Source organism: Osmerus eperlanus, chromosome 18 (genome assembly GCF_963692335.1).
Source record: "Osmerus eperlanus chromosome 18, fOsmEpe2.1, whole genome shotgun sequence".
NCBI lineage: Eukaryota > Metazoa > Chordata > Actinopteri > Osmeriformes > Osmeridae > Osmerus > Osmerus eperlanus.
The window spans coordinates 778696-794582 of NC_085035.1; the positions used below are offsets into that span (position 1 = coordinate 778696).

The 15887-nt window shown below is 45.9% G+C and overlaps 1 protein-coding gene across 1 annotated transcript in view; it reads left to right on the top strand.

Moving 5' to 3' along the window:
- The first annotated feature begins 137 nt into the window (after positions 1-137).
- npr2 (natriuretic peptide receptor 2) overlaps positions 138-15887 on the top strand; it is a 34246-nt gene continuing 18496 nt past the window's right edge. The window contains exons 1-8 of the mRNA XM_062483841.1: positions 138-1144; positions 4239-4420; positions 5050-5163; positions 5534-5669; positions 5912-6006; positions 8574-8709; positions 9113-9194; positions 14965-15085. Of these exons, the coding sequence (XP_062339825.1) occupies positions 439-1144; positions 4239-4420; positions 5050-5163; positions 5534-5669; positions 5912-6006; positions 8574-8709; positions 9113-9194; positions 14965-15085 (1572 nt within the window). The 5' untranslated portion in view covers positions 138-438. The remainder of the gene's footprint in view (positions 1145-4238; positions 4421-5049; positions 5164-5533; positions 5670-5911; positions 6007-8573; positions 8710-9112; positions 9195-14964; positions 15086-15887) is intronic.

The window sequence follows — 15887 nt, forward strand, 5'->3', positions numbered from 1 at the left end:
TTGCGGTCAAAAGGTCCGGCTGCTGTTTGTACACCGAAGACAGGGGGCGCCTCGCGCCCGTGTATGAGGTTGTGTAGGATGACGCGTGGGGGTTGTACTGAAGGTTCCAGAGATTTAAGTTCCAGTCATCTGGAGGGATGTTAGCACTCTCGGACTGGAGACTCCGGGATCATCAGCACGCGAAGTATTCGAGCCCGTAAAAACACTGATGGGGACTAGAAACAGGCACACGCAGTACAGGACACCTGACACAACTGGCCTAACTTTGATATTTAATTAGAGTTGGATAACTTGGGGTTTCTGAAAGCTTAAATCCTACCAACCCCAAAAAACGTATGGTTCGGTTTCAGGCTCGTGCGTCTTGCCACGCTCAGTCTCCAGGTGAACTCGCGCAACTGTTCCTTTTCCTGGATTCCTTCTGAACTGCGGATTTCAGCAATGGGATATAAAACGGAACTTGGATACTGCTTCTTTGTGGTAGTGTTTTACTCCCTTATATCCCGATGTCGACCAAGTACGGGCACGAATATCACAGTTGCGGTGATGCTTCCCGAAAATTACCACAAGTATCCGTGGGCTTTGGCGCGAGCATTCCCTGCAATCCTTATGGCTCACGAAAATCTTCATAAGAAGCACGGGCTTCTTATCGGTCATCATTTTAACATCTTGAATTTCAGCACGGAGGATCAAACCGGTATGTGCGCAGAGAACAAGGCACAGATAATTGCGGTGGATACCAAACTTTATAATAACCCAGACGCTTTCTTTGGACCCGGGTGTGTATACTCCGTTGCCTCCGTTGGAAGATTTGCGTCTCATTGGAAACTGCCATTGATAACTGCGGGGGGACCAGCCTGGGGATTTGATATGGGAGAGGAATTCAAAACTATTGTGCGCACGGGACCATCGACAACAAAACTGGGAGACTTTGCCAACGCTCTTCACGCGCACTTTAATTGGACCAGTCGCGCAATACTAACATACTACGACTTAAAACAAGACCACCGACCATATTACTTCCTTTCCGAAGGAATTTATGTGAATTTAAAGGCTGAAAATATCACAGTGGAAGCGTTGCCGTATCAAGACCCACCTACATTCGATTATAAAGAGATAATTACTTTCATGAAAGACAGCGGAAGAAGTGAGTGTCGCCACAGATATGAACGCATGTTGCCATGGAGCTGCAGTGGGCTGTCAATCACTATGATTATCATGAGCTTATGAAAGAGCATACTGCAGTTTTGATACATATATATATATATATAAATAATTATTAGCAAATAACTAACCGGATTGCATATTGCCTATTATGATCACAAATAAACAATCACATCTTCTGCGTTTTAGATTAAGACCATTAGGCCTAAATGTCTTTAGCTATTCTTTACATTCTTTTTTACAAAACTGATAAAGAATATAATAGAAACGTAACAACAAAGACATTGTTGACTGTGATGCGCATGTGTGTTTCATATATTATTTTCTAAGCATCGTCTTACTGCCTGCGTGTGTGCGTCTGTTGTCAAGATGTCTAGCGGATCAGACCCTCTTTGAGAACATTTGAGAAAATGAACATTAAGTTTACCAAACCTATCTCTCAACACTCTCAACAGATATCTTTATCTAACTGAATACATGAATCAGCCATTGATACAGAATGAGTCAGTAGCTTATATCATCCTATGATAAAAAATCACAAAACCATTCACACACTTAAATCGAATCGCTGAAATGGCCGTTTCAACGGCCATCAGAAGAACAGTTGGTGTTCAGAAGTTAACCGAGCTCCTCTCTGTAGACCTGTGTTGGCCTCGCGCTCTCTCAGGGATCCAAACCGCACGTCTCCCTGTTGCTCTTGGCCTGTCTGGCGTCAGCGCCAGGCTCGGCACGGATGTAGGACGCTCTTCTTCAGAATTAAAATATGAAATACGTGTGACATAAACCTAAAGAGTTGTCATCCTTACCCCTCAGGATGGAAACGGCACATTTACTGTCGTTGAATTAGATTAGAAGTTGACAATCTTCTTGCCATGGTGTATAAACTGCGTTTTAAAGGAGACCTCTAACAAGAGACAATACCTGTGTGATGTATCAAGTATTTAACTGCTAACTCAAACATCAGTGTAATCCATTTTTAAAGCTCTCAACTCTGTTTCCAGCAGTGAGATTAACCAACAGTGCAATAAACACGCTACTTAATGGATGATTAGAGGACATCAAGGAAAAAAGCCTATTGCATTCTGCCAAACCTCTCTGACAAACCTCCAAGCAGTGGTAGTTTAGTGTGGACTTGTCCAGGCTTGGGATGGAAGATGATAGTTTAGTCTGGGCTTGTCCAGACATGGAGTTCTGGCTATGAGTTCCACTCTGATCCTGTGATTGTATCACCTAAGTGCTCTGATTCTAGAACCTCTTTACTTCCAGAACTAGAACCCCTCCAATTGTAGATTGTAAAACCTTTCCGCTCCGAAGCTCTCTTCCTCAGGGGGTCTATAGCTACAGTTGAATCCACCAGAGCTGAAGAAATTGTTTACATTTGTAAAACACAGTGAATCAAGCCCAGATGGTGTTAGAGCATAATATTGTAGGTTATTTAATAATACGATAGACTCCTCAGGGCAGGAATGACTAATACACAGCTAAAGTGTCTAGTACCTGTCTCACAGTATGAATACAATTATGTTTTAAAAAGATTCTTGTCTCAATGCTTAGTGAGGAGAGCAGTGTCAAGTGGTTGGATATCAGGGACTCATCAAGCTGTGTCTGTCGTAGACCAGCATGTGTGTGTGTTTGTTCCAGACCGGGAACACAGTGTTTAAGGTACAGCTGCTACAACCATCATTACAGAAGGTGGCTTTCCTGTGTGATTCCCCCTGGCACGACTACCATAGAAGAAGAGAGGAGGTCGGAGGTCAGAGGGTTTCCTCCTGGTATGACGGAGTCAGTTGAGTCCTGAAGGGACGTTGTGTTTGTGGATGATTGTTTACATTTACATTTAGTCATTTAGCAGACGCTCTTATCCAGAGCGACTTACAGTAAGTACAGACAAGTAGGGTGAAGTGCCTTGCCCAAGGACACAGCGTCATTTAGCACGGCCGGGAATCAAACTGGCAACCTTCAGATTACTAGCCTGATTCCCTAACCGCTCAGTCACCTGACACATGACTTACTGCAGAAACATTAGTAGATTCTTCATGCAAGATGTACTAGGAAGGGTTCTTTTGCGAGTCATTAGAAGCGTCTCTAATGGATTAGAATGTAAAACCACAACAGTATAGGTGATAATCCCCTTTATAACAAACGATGCAGTAAGTGTGTGAGCAACCTCAACCATAAAACAGACACAGACATGACGACGTCTGGCTAATCTCAACCATTAGGCTGAAAATAGCAAAGTTTATTCAGATTCCAGTCATACGTATTATTTAGGAGTGCAATCCACAGAGTTTTTCCGTCACTTCGTCAGCGCGTTAGGTAAATGTTAGTATGAGTCACAGGGGAGAAAGTGCTGCTTTGTTGCCGAGTCGGGAGGCGGGTAGTTTACGTCCTCGAAAGACTGCCTTTAAGTAAAAACAAAATGTACAAAACCATTTTGACGTGCGTCGTATTCGCCCCAGACTCAGTAGATGCCTACAATGCAGGGGAGGATTTAGCGTGAACTTTAGTAGTGTGTCTTTTTTTGCGTTTGTTTTGGGCTCCGTCCAGGAGGCAGCAAGGCTATCTGGAACAGACGAGAGTGCCGGTCTGTGTCCAGCCTGCTCTGACTCTTCAAGAACTGTCTGTTAGCTGGGAGGACTGGCTGGCCTCTGGCTGCCATCTCTCTGACGGATTCAGCAACAGGAAGTAACAGATGTAACGACAGGAAGTAGCAGATGTAGCGACAGGAAGTAGCGCTGCCATACAGGCCTCATTAAAACACAGTGGAGTTACGACGTAGAAGGGAGGCCTAATGTTCGTGTGATTACTACGTGAGCTTGTTTATGGCCCGAAACTGAGCACATCCCTGAAGTTCTCCTAACGCGCACAGGTCTTTAGGTGTGTGAAGTCCAACATTCAAACCTGATATTCAGTGGGGTGGATGGTGTAGCCATCGGTAGTCGGTGGTTAGAGCATTTGACTGTAGGTTTAGAGGTCACAGGTTCAAGTTCCCCCCAGTCTCTGTCACTTTGGTTGAAACCATCAGCCGAACAAAAACATAGTTATTATCTTGAAGCTGTGACCTTGTTGTTTTGCAGTCGTGTATTTATGTGGTCCTCTGGACACGTTCCTGAGCATCATGAAGCTGGTTCAGAAGGAAATCCCCGACCCCGAGAACTACGCCATCTTCTACCTGGACGTGTTCGCTGAGAGCCTGGCGGAGCTGAAGCCCTGGCAGAACAAGGACCCGCAGTGGGCCGATCCCATTAAGGTCTTCAAGGTTCGAATCCCGTCCTGTGCATCACTGTGGATGAAAGCTGCTATAAGTTGTTTTTTTATACAGAAAACGACAGCAAAAAAATTCTCCTCTCCGACAAGTTTTTGATTTAAATGATTTAGATTTTGTGTTACAGCAAAGTAATTGTCAACCTTACAGGGTTTCACAGAAAATTACGTTTGGGTTCTCATTTGGCTGTATGCACTAGAATCAAAATAGATTTCAGTGGGGCGTCCAAGTAGCTCCCCAGATAAATGCGTGAACCATGTAGGCTGAGGAATTACTGCAGCGTCTAACGTTTTTTACCCCAGAAACAAATCATAAAGAAGTTGAAGATTTTAATACAGGGCTTTCTCATGATGCTCTGTGTAATCCACCCACATGTTTCTGGATTCTCATAATTGTTAATTATTTATGCTTTATCGGACCGTTTGTAAGCAAAGTGTGACAGGAAAGGCAGGGAGAGAGAGAGAAAGAGAGAGAGAGAGAGAGAGAGAGAGAGAGAGGGGAGGACATGCAGCAGGGCCAAGGCTAGAGTCAAACCTTGCGGTAAGGCCTCAGCCTACACGGTATGCGCACCCCTCAGGTGAACGACCTGATTCTCATCCTCCTGTCCGTGTTTCTGTCCCCAGTCTGTGTTCGTGGTGACGTACCGCGAGCCTGACGTCCCAGAGTACAAGACCTTCCAGACGGAGCTGCACAAACGAGCCCAGAGAGACTTTGATGTGAATATGGAGCCTTCGCTGGTGAGGCCTTTGAAACCGTGCCACTGCGCTGCGTTGGAACCGGCAAACTGTGTTTGTTTGTCTGAAAGGATATCACACCTTTGATTGCGTTCCAGATTCAGGAAAAGCACATTGTTGTTCCAAGTAGATAAGAACATGTGTTGTGAAACCTGGAGGATCTGATATCGCTGTGATTTAGGCGCGATGATTGACTTTCTTTCATTCAGTCAGAGATTGGTGTGTTCTGAGCCAAGTTAACACCCTGCCCTCTCCTCCCCTCCCCTCCCCTCCCCCCTCCCCTCCCCTCCCCTCTCCTCTCCTCCCCTCCCCTCCCCTCCCCTCCCCTCCCCTCCCCTCCCCTCCCCTCCCCTCCCCTCCCCTCCCCCCTCAGATGGACTTCATCTCCGGTTGCTTCTACGATGGGTTCATCATGTACGCCAAGGCGTTGGAGGAGGTCCTGGCTGAGGGCGGCTCCCAGAGCGACGGCATCGCCATCACCCAGAGGATGCAGAGGCTCAAGTTCTGGGGTGAGGAAGCAGGGGGCTTCCAGTACCCGGTTACTACTGTAGATGTGGGCATGGGGCATTTCCTGTATTTAGTCTGTGTTGATCGATGCAGACAATTGTCATCATATTTCTTTTGTGGGTGGGGGGGGGGGGGGGGGGGGAGGGCGGGGACTGATTTAGAGTGAAATGGTCCTGTTGGTGTTTAGGGGGTGTGCATCACTATCTGACCCTAACTGTAAATCTAACCTCCGTCTCTGGTTTAGGGGTGACGGGACTTGTGACCACAGACAAAAACAACGCCAGGAACACTGACTTCAATCTGTGGACGATGACCAATCAGGACACAGGAGAGTACGGGGTGAGTGACCAATCAGGACACAGGAGAGTACGGGGTGCGTGACCAATCAGGCCGACCCCTCATAGCCTCTCTTAAAAACCACAGGTATGCATCTCATAGTCACAAACCGTAACTGACCCATCAGCACGGAATACACATGTACAGCAAATACACGTTCAGAGGAAACGCTGCTGTTTCTGTGCCAATAATGCCCGCAGACAAAAGTAAGCTTGCTGTTTAGTTTAGGAGTTGAGTTTGTTCACCATAGTCTCATCATAAACCCTGATCACTGTTGCTGCCGCGCAGCAACCAGCAGTTTATGAATGTTACTAAATACATTTGTTACTCATTTACGTAAGTGCTGCAAAGCCCAATTATTTGATACTGTCTGGATAAGCTGTGCTCATTAGGAACGCTGAGGCCCTAAACTAACTGTGGGGTTGTCGTTGCTGATAGTCTGTTATTGTGGTGTGCTAATATCCAGCCCAGCTAGTGAACCTGCATTATTTGTTCCTGTTAGAAGCTGGAGATATGGTGTCGTTATTGGCGGTTTCAAGCCCACAGTAAGCGTGTAAACGTTCTGTTCAACACTGAAGCTCTGAGTTATTGTTTTTCCATTTTTAGCAGCTTGAATATTCACGTAAAAAAATTACCAGTTTGTATATTTTCTGCTTTTCTACGTTTTGCTGACCAAGCAGAGGATCCTGTAGATGTGCTCAAAGGGCTTCCCTCTATTTTTATGTACTGAATATTTCAAATCCGAAGAAGCAAAAGTTTGTAGTCAAAAGGTATTATTTATGATTAATGAACAGTTTCATGATAAATTTGGAATTTGAAGAGTACACACAGGGGAAATGAATAACAATAATAAAGAAACTGCTTTCTGTGGAGCCGTCTAATTCACTCCATATGCTCCCATTCCTGTAATTACTGTCACCAGAATTTCTCTCGAAATTCGATCGCTACAGACGGAGGTATATGCATGGTAGAAATCATTTACATTTAGTCATTTAGCAGACACTCTTATCCAGAGCGACTTACAGTAAGTACAGGAACATTCCCCCGAGGCAAGTAGGGTGAAGTGCCTTGCCCAAGGACACAACGTCAGTTGGCATGACCGGGAATCGAACTGGCAACCTTCGGATTACTAGCCTGATTCTCTCACCGCTCAGCCACACACTCCCTACACTGCAAATCAATGCTTTGTTTGTCTATGTGCATTGATGTAATCAAAAACAAATGTTCCATGTTCCGTCTCCACCAAGGAGATGGCCCAGGGGCTGTGACTTTGTCATGAAAAGATGTGTGAAACCTCCGATTTTTCTCACAGTCAAATGTAACTACATATATAGACCAGTCATTTATAGTCCAGAGTCAAACTAAATAATTCATCCTAAATCAGTCGACCTGGACAGCAGTGACTGGATGAGCTCCAGTGGTTCCGACTCCTGAACTGATTCATTCGTTTGACTAGTTCGACTCCCAAAATCAAAACAGAAACACAGTTTAATGACATCTCAATGGGACCGCCCTTCCTCTCGTTTGGACAAAGCAGCCAATGTGTCGACCAGTGTAGCCAGGATAGATGGGTTAATCTCACTCCTCAGGTATGCATACAGGCCACCCGCGCCAGCGAATCTCTAGCTTTTTATTGGCGAAGCTGGCAGTGGTCGTGCTTGAGGAGTCGGAGGTGGCGGGTTTGAACCCGGGTGCGGGCGAACATCGGCCAAGTGTACCTCTGATGGGGCGGCAGCCGCGTCTGTTCACCTGCTTGAGGAGCATGAGGGGGGGTCGTGTTTCACCCCCCCTCCTGAATCTGAAACACCCCATTGGCTAGTTACTCTAAGCTTCCGTGTTCCGTGAGAGGAGAGTCTGTTGTGTTTCTCTGCTCGACTCGCATCACAGCAATTTGGATGAAAAGGACCTCGTTGGCATAATGCATGCACTTTATAAAAATTTCATTTATTTAAAAATTCACTCTCAGTTCTCTGTTCTTCACCTGGGATAAATAATGAAATGGAATATAAACATTTTCTCAATAATTCATAGGTAAGGGGCATTTTTTGAATTACGAATAACTGTGGATAAAGCGGCAGATAATCAGAATCAGAATCAGAATGGGATTTATTCGCCATGAAAGTTTGCACAGACAAGGAATTTGCTTTGGCAGGAAGGTGCATACAATAAACATATAGGGACCTAAAATGTAAATATGTGGACTATCTATACTAAGGGTACATAAACTAGCAGTACTAAGTTGGATTAGAATAGAATTAAATATACAATAAAATAAAATATAAGTTGCCGTAAATTACAATATAAAAATACAAAAATACAAATATTACAAAAAATACAAATGTACAAGATACAATTTTGTAATGCAGTGCAAAAAGCAGTGTGTTTTAAGCAGGAAGTCATTAGAGTCAGTGTGGTCCCTTGGCCTTGTTGAAGAGGCCAACAGCGGAAGGTATTGGTCCTGATGGACCGCAGCCTTCTTCCGGAGGGGAGTGACTGAAAAGACTGATAAGAGATCATGACGGTGAGAAATGTTGGATCATAACAGGCTTCTCTTCTTCTGTGGTTTGCAGATCGTGGCTCATTACAACGGCACCAGCAAGGAGATCGTGTGGTCTCCTGTAGAGAGCATCCACTGGCCCAGCGGACACCCTCCCCCGGACAACCCTCCCTGTGTCTTCACCCCTCACGATCCCTCCTGCAACGATGGTACATGCCTCTCCATGCTGGCGCCACGCTAGCTCTTTAAGTATTTTAAGGCTTTTTATTCATTTAGCAGACCCCTTTTATCCAAAAACCATCATGCAAATGCTGCAAATGGAAAGTACAGGAGAGGGTCAGAAGTCTGTTGTTTTAACAATGTTTCGGTGGTCAGAATCAATGAATGAATGTGTATGTACCAGGCACACTGCACACTGCACACTGCACACTGCACACTGCACACTGCACACTGCACACTGCACACTGCACACTGCACACTGCACAATAACCACATCTCAACTACACCGGGGGTCTGTAGGAGAAGCTCAGTGGTTAGAGCATTTGATTGCTGACTAAGACGACCCAGGTTGATGATGGTTTGATACAATTGCATGTTATGTTTCCCTGCTAGAATTCCAAGTGCTGGGGATAGTGGCAGTTGGCTCCGGACTGGCCCTCATCATCTTTGGAATCTCCAGCTTTCTCATCTACAGGTAGGCGGTTCAGGTCAACCCCTGACCGGCTTTTCATTTCCTCATCTATAACAAGGTTATTTCACCTCAAACGGGGTGTCCTTTGTTTCATAGCTGGAACCAAAGACATTAGCGTCTTTCATCTCGTAGAGTCTGAGTGAAACGGTGTGTTTGGAAAGAGGGGTTTTATAGGGCAGCGCAACTAGGTGACAGGAAGGAATTCTCCATGTTGTTGCCAGAGTAACGGCTCAGCGTGTGATGCGGTTATAGAAGCGCTGGAGCTGTACGTCCATTGCCAAGGCGAACTCAGGTACCTGGCCGGGGGTAGCTACAGTCAGACCCCATAATTATCATTAACACGTTTGTTAGTTGTGCTTCTCCGGCCATATTTAAGAACGAGACCTCAGTCTGACTGAACCTCCAGCGATCGCTAAATTAGTTGTTGGTGTGTAGCCTACGGTAGCCAAGCACATCTGCTTTCGTACAACACCCTGGAAACACCACAGAAACATTTCAATATGCTTCTCCTGAAGAAAGTAACTGGTTGGCTACTCGCCATTCTGTCTGTCTTGAAACGAAATGTAATTCTGAGAAGATTAGACTACACAGCCTGGGTGTCACCGACCAGCGGCTCGCTTTCACTGACAGGGTGACGAGGGTTAAACATTTTGCATGATGTGGTGCTCTAATTATGCAAAAAGTTCTTATTTCATGTTAATTACTGGTCTCCATCATTGGACATCCTCCTGTTGCTTACTGCGCTTATTTCAATTTACAGTTCGCCTGCGCAATTTAGGCTACCGCAGAAGATTTTGAGCAAATTAAATCAGAAACGTATTTTCATAATGGCTTCGGTCGTCGCAACGCTTTGAGAGAATCGACGCATAGCCAGTTTTTGGGCTTGATTAATATAGCTTTCTACTTCCCCACAACAAACCCTCTCTATAAGTCTCCGACTCTGAAGGGCCTGTCTGGTTTAGACTAGGAACCGAGACAGAGGTCGTGTCCGTGGAGTTTAGACACATTTCACATTTCACTCAAATGTAACCCTTTCCCAAGCCATTTGCTTTCATGCGTTTCCCACAGTGCTCGATTGATTTAACTTTTTGGACGGTCGGCGTCGCTTTTTAATGAAGAGCGACTGGGCTGCTGGTAACCGTGGTAGCGGTGTGATGTCAAGCACAACCGACTGCTCTGTGGCTGCTTGCTCCAATCCACATATGGGATTCAGGAAACAATAGCCCTACTGTGGAGCCCCTCGCTACCTACACTGGCCTACCTGCCAGAGCTCTCAAAACGAAGGTCTTTAAATAGAAAATACTCTTTTTTAAGGAGAGAAATAATTGTTTTAATGGGGTTTCCTGCATGCCATGAAAGGTCGCAGCGTTCACCAGCAATGATGTGACATTTCCATGCTTGAACACTAGCGCGGTCCAAGGGATTTAATAACTGTCCACAAACTAAGGGTTTAGCTGATGTTAGTTACCATAGACAGATCAAATCAAACACTTGATTTCAAGTCAAATAGTTGATTTGTCCGGTGGAGCTGAGCCGATGTGGGAGAATGCCAGAAGAGAGGTTTTCGGGTTTCATAACTCTTGTTTTCGTGCAGTCAGTTGACCTAGATCAGGAGCCCCTTTTCAGGGTTAGTTAAAGGTTAGTTAGTTAGTTATTAGGCGCTTTATTTGACTTTATTTAAAATAAAATTCCTTTCTGTGAAGGAATGAGTCTCAAACCAATCTTATCAGTTCTGACATGTCCATGAATGTAGTTTATTTATTAAAAATTAAATAGCCACTGACTAAGTTATTTAAATTATTCATGATTTCTTAGAATAGTTTTTTCATGAGTTCTGCTTTATTCTAAGAACAAGATGAAATGATTATTTCCTTGAATATGTTAAATACAAATTTAAACATACACGTACAGGATCATGTATTGTATATTGTCATAGATATATGATGTATAATTTCGATATATAATTTATTATATATGCAAATTATGTTAGATTAAATTAGATTATTAAATTAGTGGGCAAGATATTGCTGCTCCTCAGATCTGCTTGTGTCACGTGACCCTGAGCCCTCTAAAGTAATGGACACTTGGCTGACAGACAGACCATGTCTGACTACAAACACACCATGTGACAGAAACACTATGTTTTCTTTCATCTGATATGAATATTTTTTTTAACAAAATTGATTGATTGAGCACCTGTCATGTTGTTGAAATGCTTTTCTGGGACAGATTCAAATCTGTGTCGGGTCAAGGGAAGATGGCTGGTTTCTCACTCAGGAATACTAGGAATAGTTAACCTCAAAAGTAATTTGAGAAAGTATTGACTTTTGCTGCGGATTGTTCTCGACCTGTGCACGACAGATTAGGGTTGACAATAAATCTGTGTTGTGACCTCCAGACTACAGTCCATCTAGCCAGGCTGTTTCCTTTTCCTGGGGAAAGACACCCCAGATCTGGGTCTTAAATTTATTCTCACTGCTAAGACACTGCAAAGGTTTTCTGACAGTTTGACTGCAAAATCAGCCCAGGAGAAAAAAATCGAGGCTCATTTTGGGGCCAACTAAGATGGCTTTTAGTCGAATGGTAAAAATACACCAATATGCAAACGCTGCAATAATTCACGGCAGACATCTGGAAGTGTTTTACACCTATAAGATCAAGCTGGAATGTGTGGGCTCTGCGCTTTCTTTTTTTCATTTGAAACGTATCAAACTAATAATGATTTTCCTTCTCTGAAATCCTCACTCCTCCGCATTTTCAACTGTGCTGCTTGAGAAAAAAAAAGTTGGATTTTTAAAAACATGCTCTCTCTTTCGAGGATCGAGACGGTGAATGTTAGGAAACACACGATCCTCTGGGATCCACACCAGATGTGTTGACTCTCTGAGATCGTTTTTTTTCTCCTGAGTCTCAGAGTGAATGCCAGTTTAACTGGTGTTTAAAAATAACACTCCCTCCAAAAGCATTTCCGACATCAGTGACCTAAAAATGAGAAACTCCATAAATGTTTCAAGTTATTTAAAGTGTGTATATCGACCAGTTATCAAGCCAACGTTCATTAGATTCAGAGTGAAGCGAGCATTCGATCAGCGGTGTGCATCAATCATGTTTACCTCAGCTTATTTTAACTTATTTCTGGGAAAATAAAGGCTGTTGGCAGCTAGACCACTGAGATGGCAGATAAAGTTAAAGAGTTCTGAAATGAAAATGATTCTCTCAGCAAACCCATTAGGATAATCTGGTTTGATTATGCCACAAATGATAAACGATGGGCTGCGTTTCCCGATAACGATGGATCGTAGCAACGATCGAGCAAAAAACGAAACCATCGATATTTCTTACGTGCGTTTCCCAAACATGCTCGTAAGGAGTAGGCTAATCTATGCACTTTCAAGAGTTATGAATTTTCAAGAGACATTTTACCTACGATGTCTTTAGGAACGGCCCGTAAAACTAAGATTCGTCCTACGATGGATTCTACGATCAACTTAGGCTTACGACGCTTTCAGGAAACGCACCCCTGTTTAGCAGCCCGGGTACACAGTCTGATGAGGAAATTAGACCCAATCACATCCTAATCCCACTCACATCCACGCTAGTCTGACGCAACAACACTCAGTCATATCCACACACTACACTGACTGCAGATCAAGCGTTCCCCAGTTCAAACCCCGTACTTTGCTTTGATAAAAGTGTCTAGCTGGTTTGACCCTGTTAACGCAGCCCTGCTGGTGTGTGTGCTGGTGTGTGCTTGTGTGTGTGTGTGTGTGTGTGCTTGTGTGTGCTGGTGTGTGTGCTGGTGTGTGTGCTTGTGTGTGTGCTGGTGTGTGTGCTGGTGTGTGCTGGTGTGTGTGCTTGTGTGTGCTTGTGTGTGTGCTTGTGTGTGTGCTGGTGTGTGTGCTTGTGTGTGTGCTGGTGTGTGCTGGTGTGTGTGCTTGTGTGTGTGCTTGTGTGTGTGCTGGTGTGTGCTGGTGTGTGTGCTTGTGTGTGTGCTGGTGTGTGCTGGTGTGTGCTTGTGTGTGTGCTGGTGTGTGCTGGTGTGTGCTTGTGTGTGTGCTGGTGTGTGCTGGTGTGTGCTTGTGTGTGTGCTGGTGTGTGCTGGTGTGTGCTTGTGTGTGTGCTGGTGTGTGCTGGTGTGTGTGCTGGTGTGTGCTGGTGTGTGTGCTGGTGTGTGTGTGCTGGTGTGTGTGCTGGTGTGTGCTGGTGTGTGTGCTGGTGTGTGTGTGCTGGTGTGTGTGCTGGTGTGTGTGCTTGTGTGTGTGCTGGTGTGTGCTTGTGTGTGTGCTTGTGTGTGTGTGCTGGTGTGTGTGCTGGTGTGTGCTTGTGTGTGTGCTGGTGTGTGCTTGTGTGTGTGCTGGTGTGTGTGCTGGTGTGTGTGCTTGTGTGTGCTTGTGTGTGTGCTGGTGTGTGCTTGTGTGTGTGCTGGTGTGTGTGCTGGTGTGTGTGCTTGTGTGTGCTTGTGTGTGTGCTTGTGTGTGTGCTGGTGTGTGTGCTGGTGTGTGCTTGTGTGTGCTGGTGTGTGTGCTTGTGTGTGCTTGTGTGTGTGCTGGTGTGTGTGCTGGTGTGTGTGCTGGTGTGTGCTGGTGTGTGTGCTGGTGTGTGTGCTGGTGTGTGTGCTGGTGTGTGTGCTTGTGTGTGCTTGTGTGTGTGCTTGTGTGTGTGCTGGTGTGTGTGCTGGTGTGTGCTTGTGTGTGCTGGTGTGTGTGCTTGTGTGTGCTTGTGTGTGTGCTGGTGTGTGTGCTTGTGTGTGTGCTGGTGTGTGTGCTTGTGTGTGCTTGTGTGTGTGTGCTTGTGTGTGTGCTTGTGTGTGTGCTGGTGTGTGTGCTGGTGTGTGTGCTGGTGTGTGTGCTGGTGTGTGTGCTGGTGTGTGTGCTTGTGTGTGTGCTGGTGTGTGTGTGCTGGTGTGTGTGCTGGTGTGTGTGCTGGTGTGTGTGCTGGTGTGTGTGCTGGTGTGTGTGCTTGTGTGTGTGCTGGTGTGTGTGCTGGTGTGTGTGCTGGTGTGTGTGTGCTGGTGTGTGTGCTGGTGTGTGTGCTGGTGTGTGTGCTGGTGTGTGTGCTGGTGTGTGTGTGCTTGTGTGTGTGCTTGTGTGTGTGCTTGTGTGTGCTTGTGTGTGTGCTTGTGTGTGTGCTTGTGTGTGCTTGTGTGTGTGCTTGTGTGTGCTGGTGTGTGTGCTGGTGTGTGTGCTTGTGTGTGTGCTTGTGTGTGCTGGTGTGTGTGCTTGTGTGTGTGCTGGTGTGTGTGCTTGTGTGTGCTTGTGTGTGTGTGCTTGTGTGTGTGCTTGTGTGTGTGCTGGTGTGTGTGCTGGTGTGTGTGCTGGTGTGTGTGCTGGTGTGTGTGCTGGTGTGTGTGCTGGTGTGTGTGCTGGTGTGTGTGCTTGTGTGTGTGCTGGTGTGTGTGTGCTGGTGTGTGTGCTGGTGTGTGTGCTGGTGTGTGTGCTGGTGTGTGTGCTGGTGTGTGTGCTTGTGTGTGTGCTGGTGTGTGTGCTGGTGTGTGTGCTGGTGTGTGTGTGCTGGTGTGTGTGCTGGTGTGTGTGCTGGTGTGTGTGCTGGTGTGTGTGCTGGTGTGTGTGTGCTTGTGTGTGTGCTTGTGTGTGTGCTTGTGTGTGCTTGTGTGTGTGCTTGTGTGTGTGCTTGTGTGTGCTTGTGTGTGTGCTTGTGTGTGCTGGTGTGTGTGCTGGTGTGTGTGCTTGTGTGTGTGCTTGTGTGTGCTGGTGTGTGTGCTGGTGTGTGTGCTGGTGTGTGTGCTGGTGTGTGTGCTGGTGTGTGTCTCCAGGAAGCTGAAGCTGGAGAAGGAGCTGGCTGGGATGTTGTGGAGGATCAGATGGGAGGACCTGCAGTTTGAGAGCCCCAACAAGTACCACAAGAGAGCAGGCAGCCGTCTCACTCTCTCTCAGGTACGTCTCACACACACACCCTCACACACACCTCTCACACCGTCACACACACACCCTCATACACACACCTCCCTCTCCCTTAGGTACACCCTCACACACTCACACACACACTCCTCACACACACGGCCCCACCACTCAGGTCTCTGATTACTAAACACCACCACATTATTCATACTTCCCTCAAGATCTCAAACTATGAGAGGGTAGAGCTCAGTGGTTAGAGCGCTTAACCGCAGCTCAAGAGGTCGCAGGCTCAATTCCCCCTGGGAATGCACGTTGACTTGGATAAAAGCGTCTCCTAAATGAGAACAGTTCATACCATGATTCAATGTGCTGGTTGGATTTTCTCAGGCTAAATCTTGTTGTCAGTAGTAAAGGTGAGGTCCAGAGTGGGTGATTAAGACGTTGTTGTTCTGGCAGATATGAAGGGTTCTTTGTCAGCTCATGATGTTCATTTAGCTGAAACCTTCAAGACTTCCAGTATTCCCCTGAACCCTCGCACACCCAAGCTGCTTTGACAAACACAGCGCGTGTGTCTGTGGTACTATTACTGACGTCATCCATGTTTAACAGCACACTGGAGGATACCAGATTGCCGTTTGAATATTTCATGCGCAGTTGCATTATGATACGAAGTACACACTGTGCTAAAACTGTTCAGAAATACAGAGAGAGAGAGAATTACACAGAGAGAGAGAAATACAGAGAGAGAGAAAGAGAGAATTACAGAGAGAGACAGACAGACAGAGAGAGAGAGAGAGAGAGAGAGAGAGAGAGAGAGAGAGAGAGAGAGAGAGAGAGA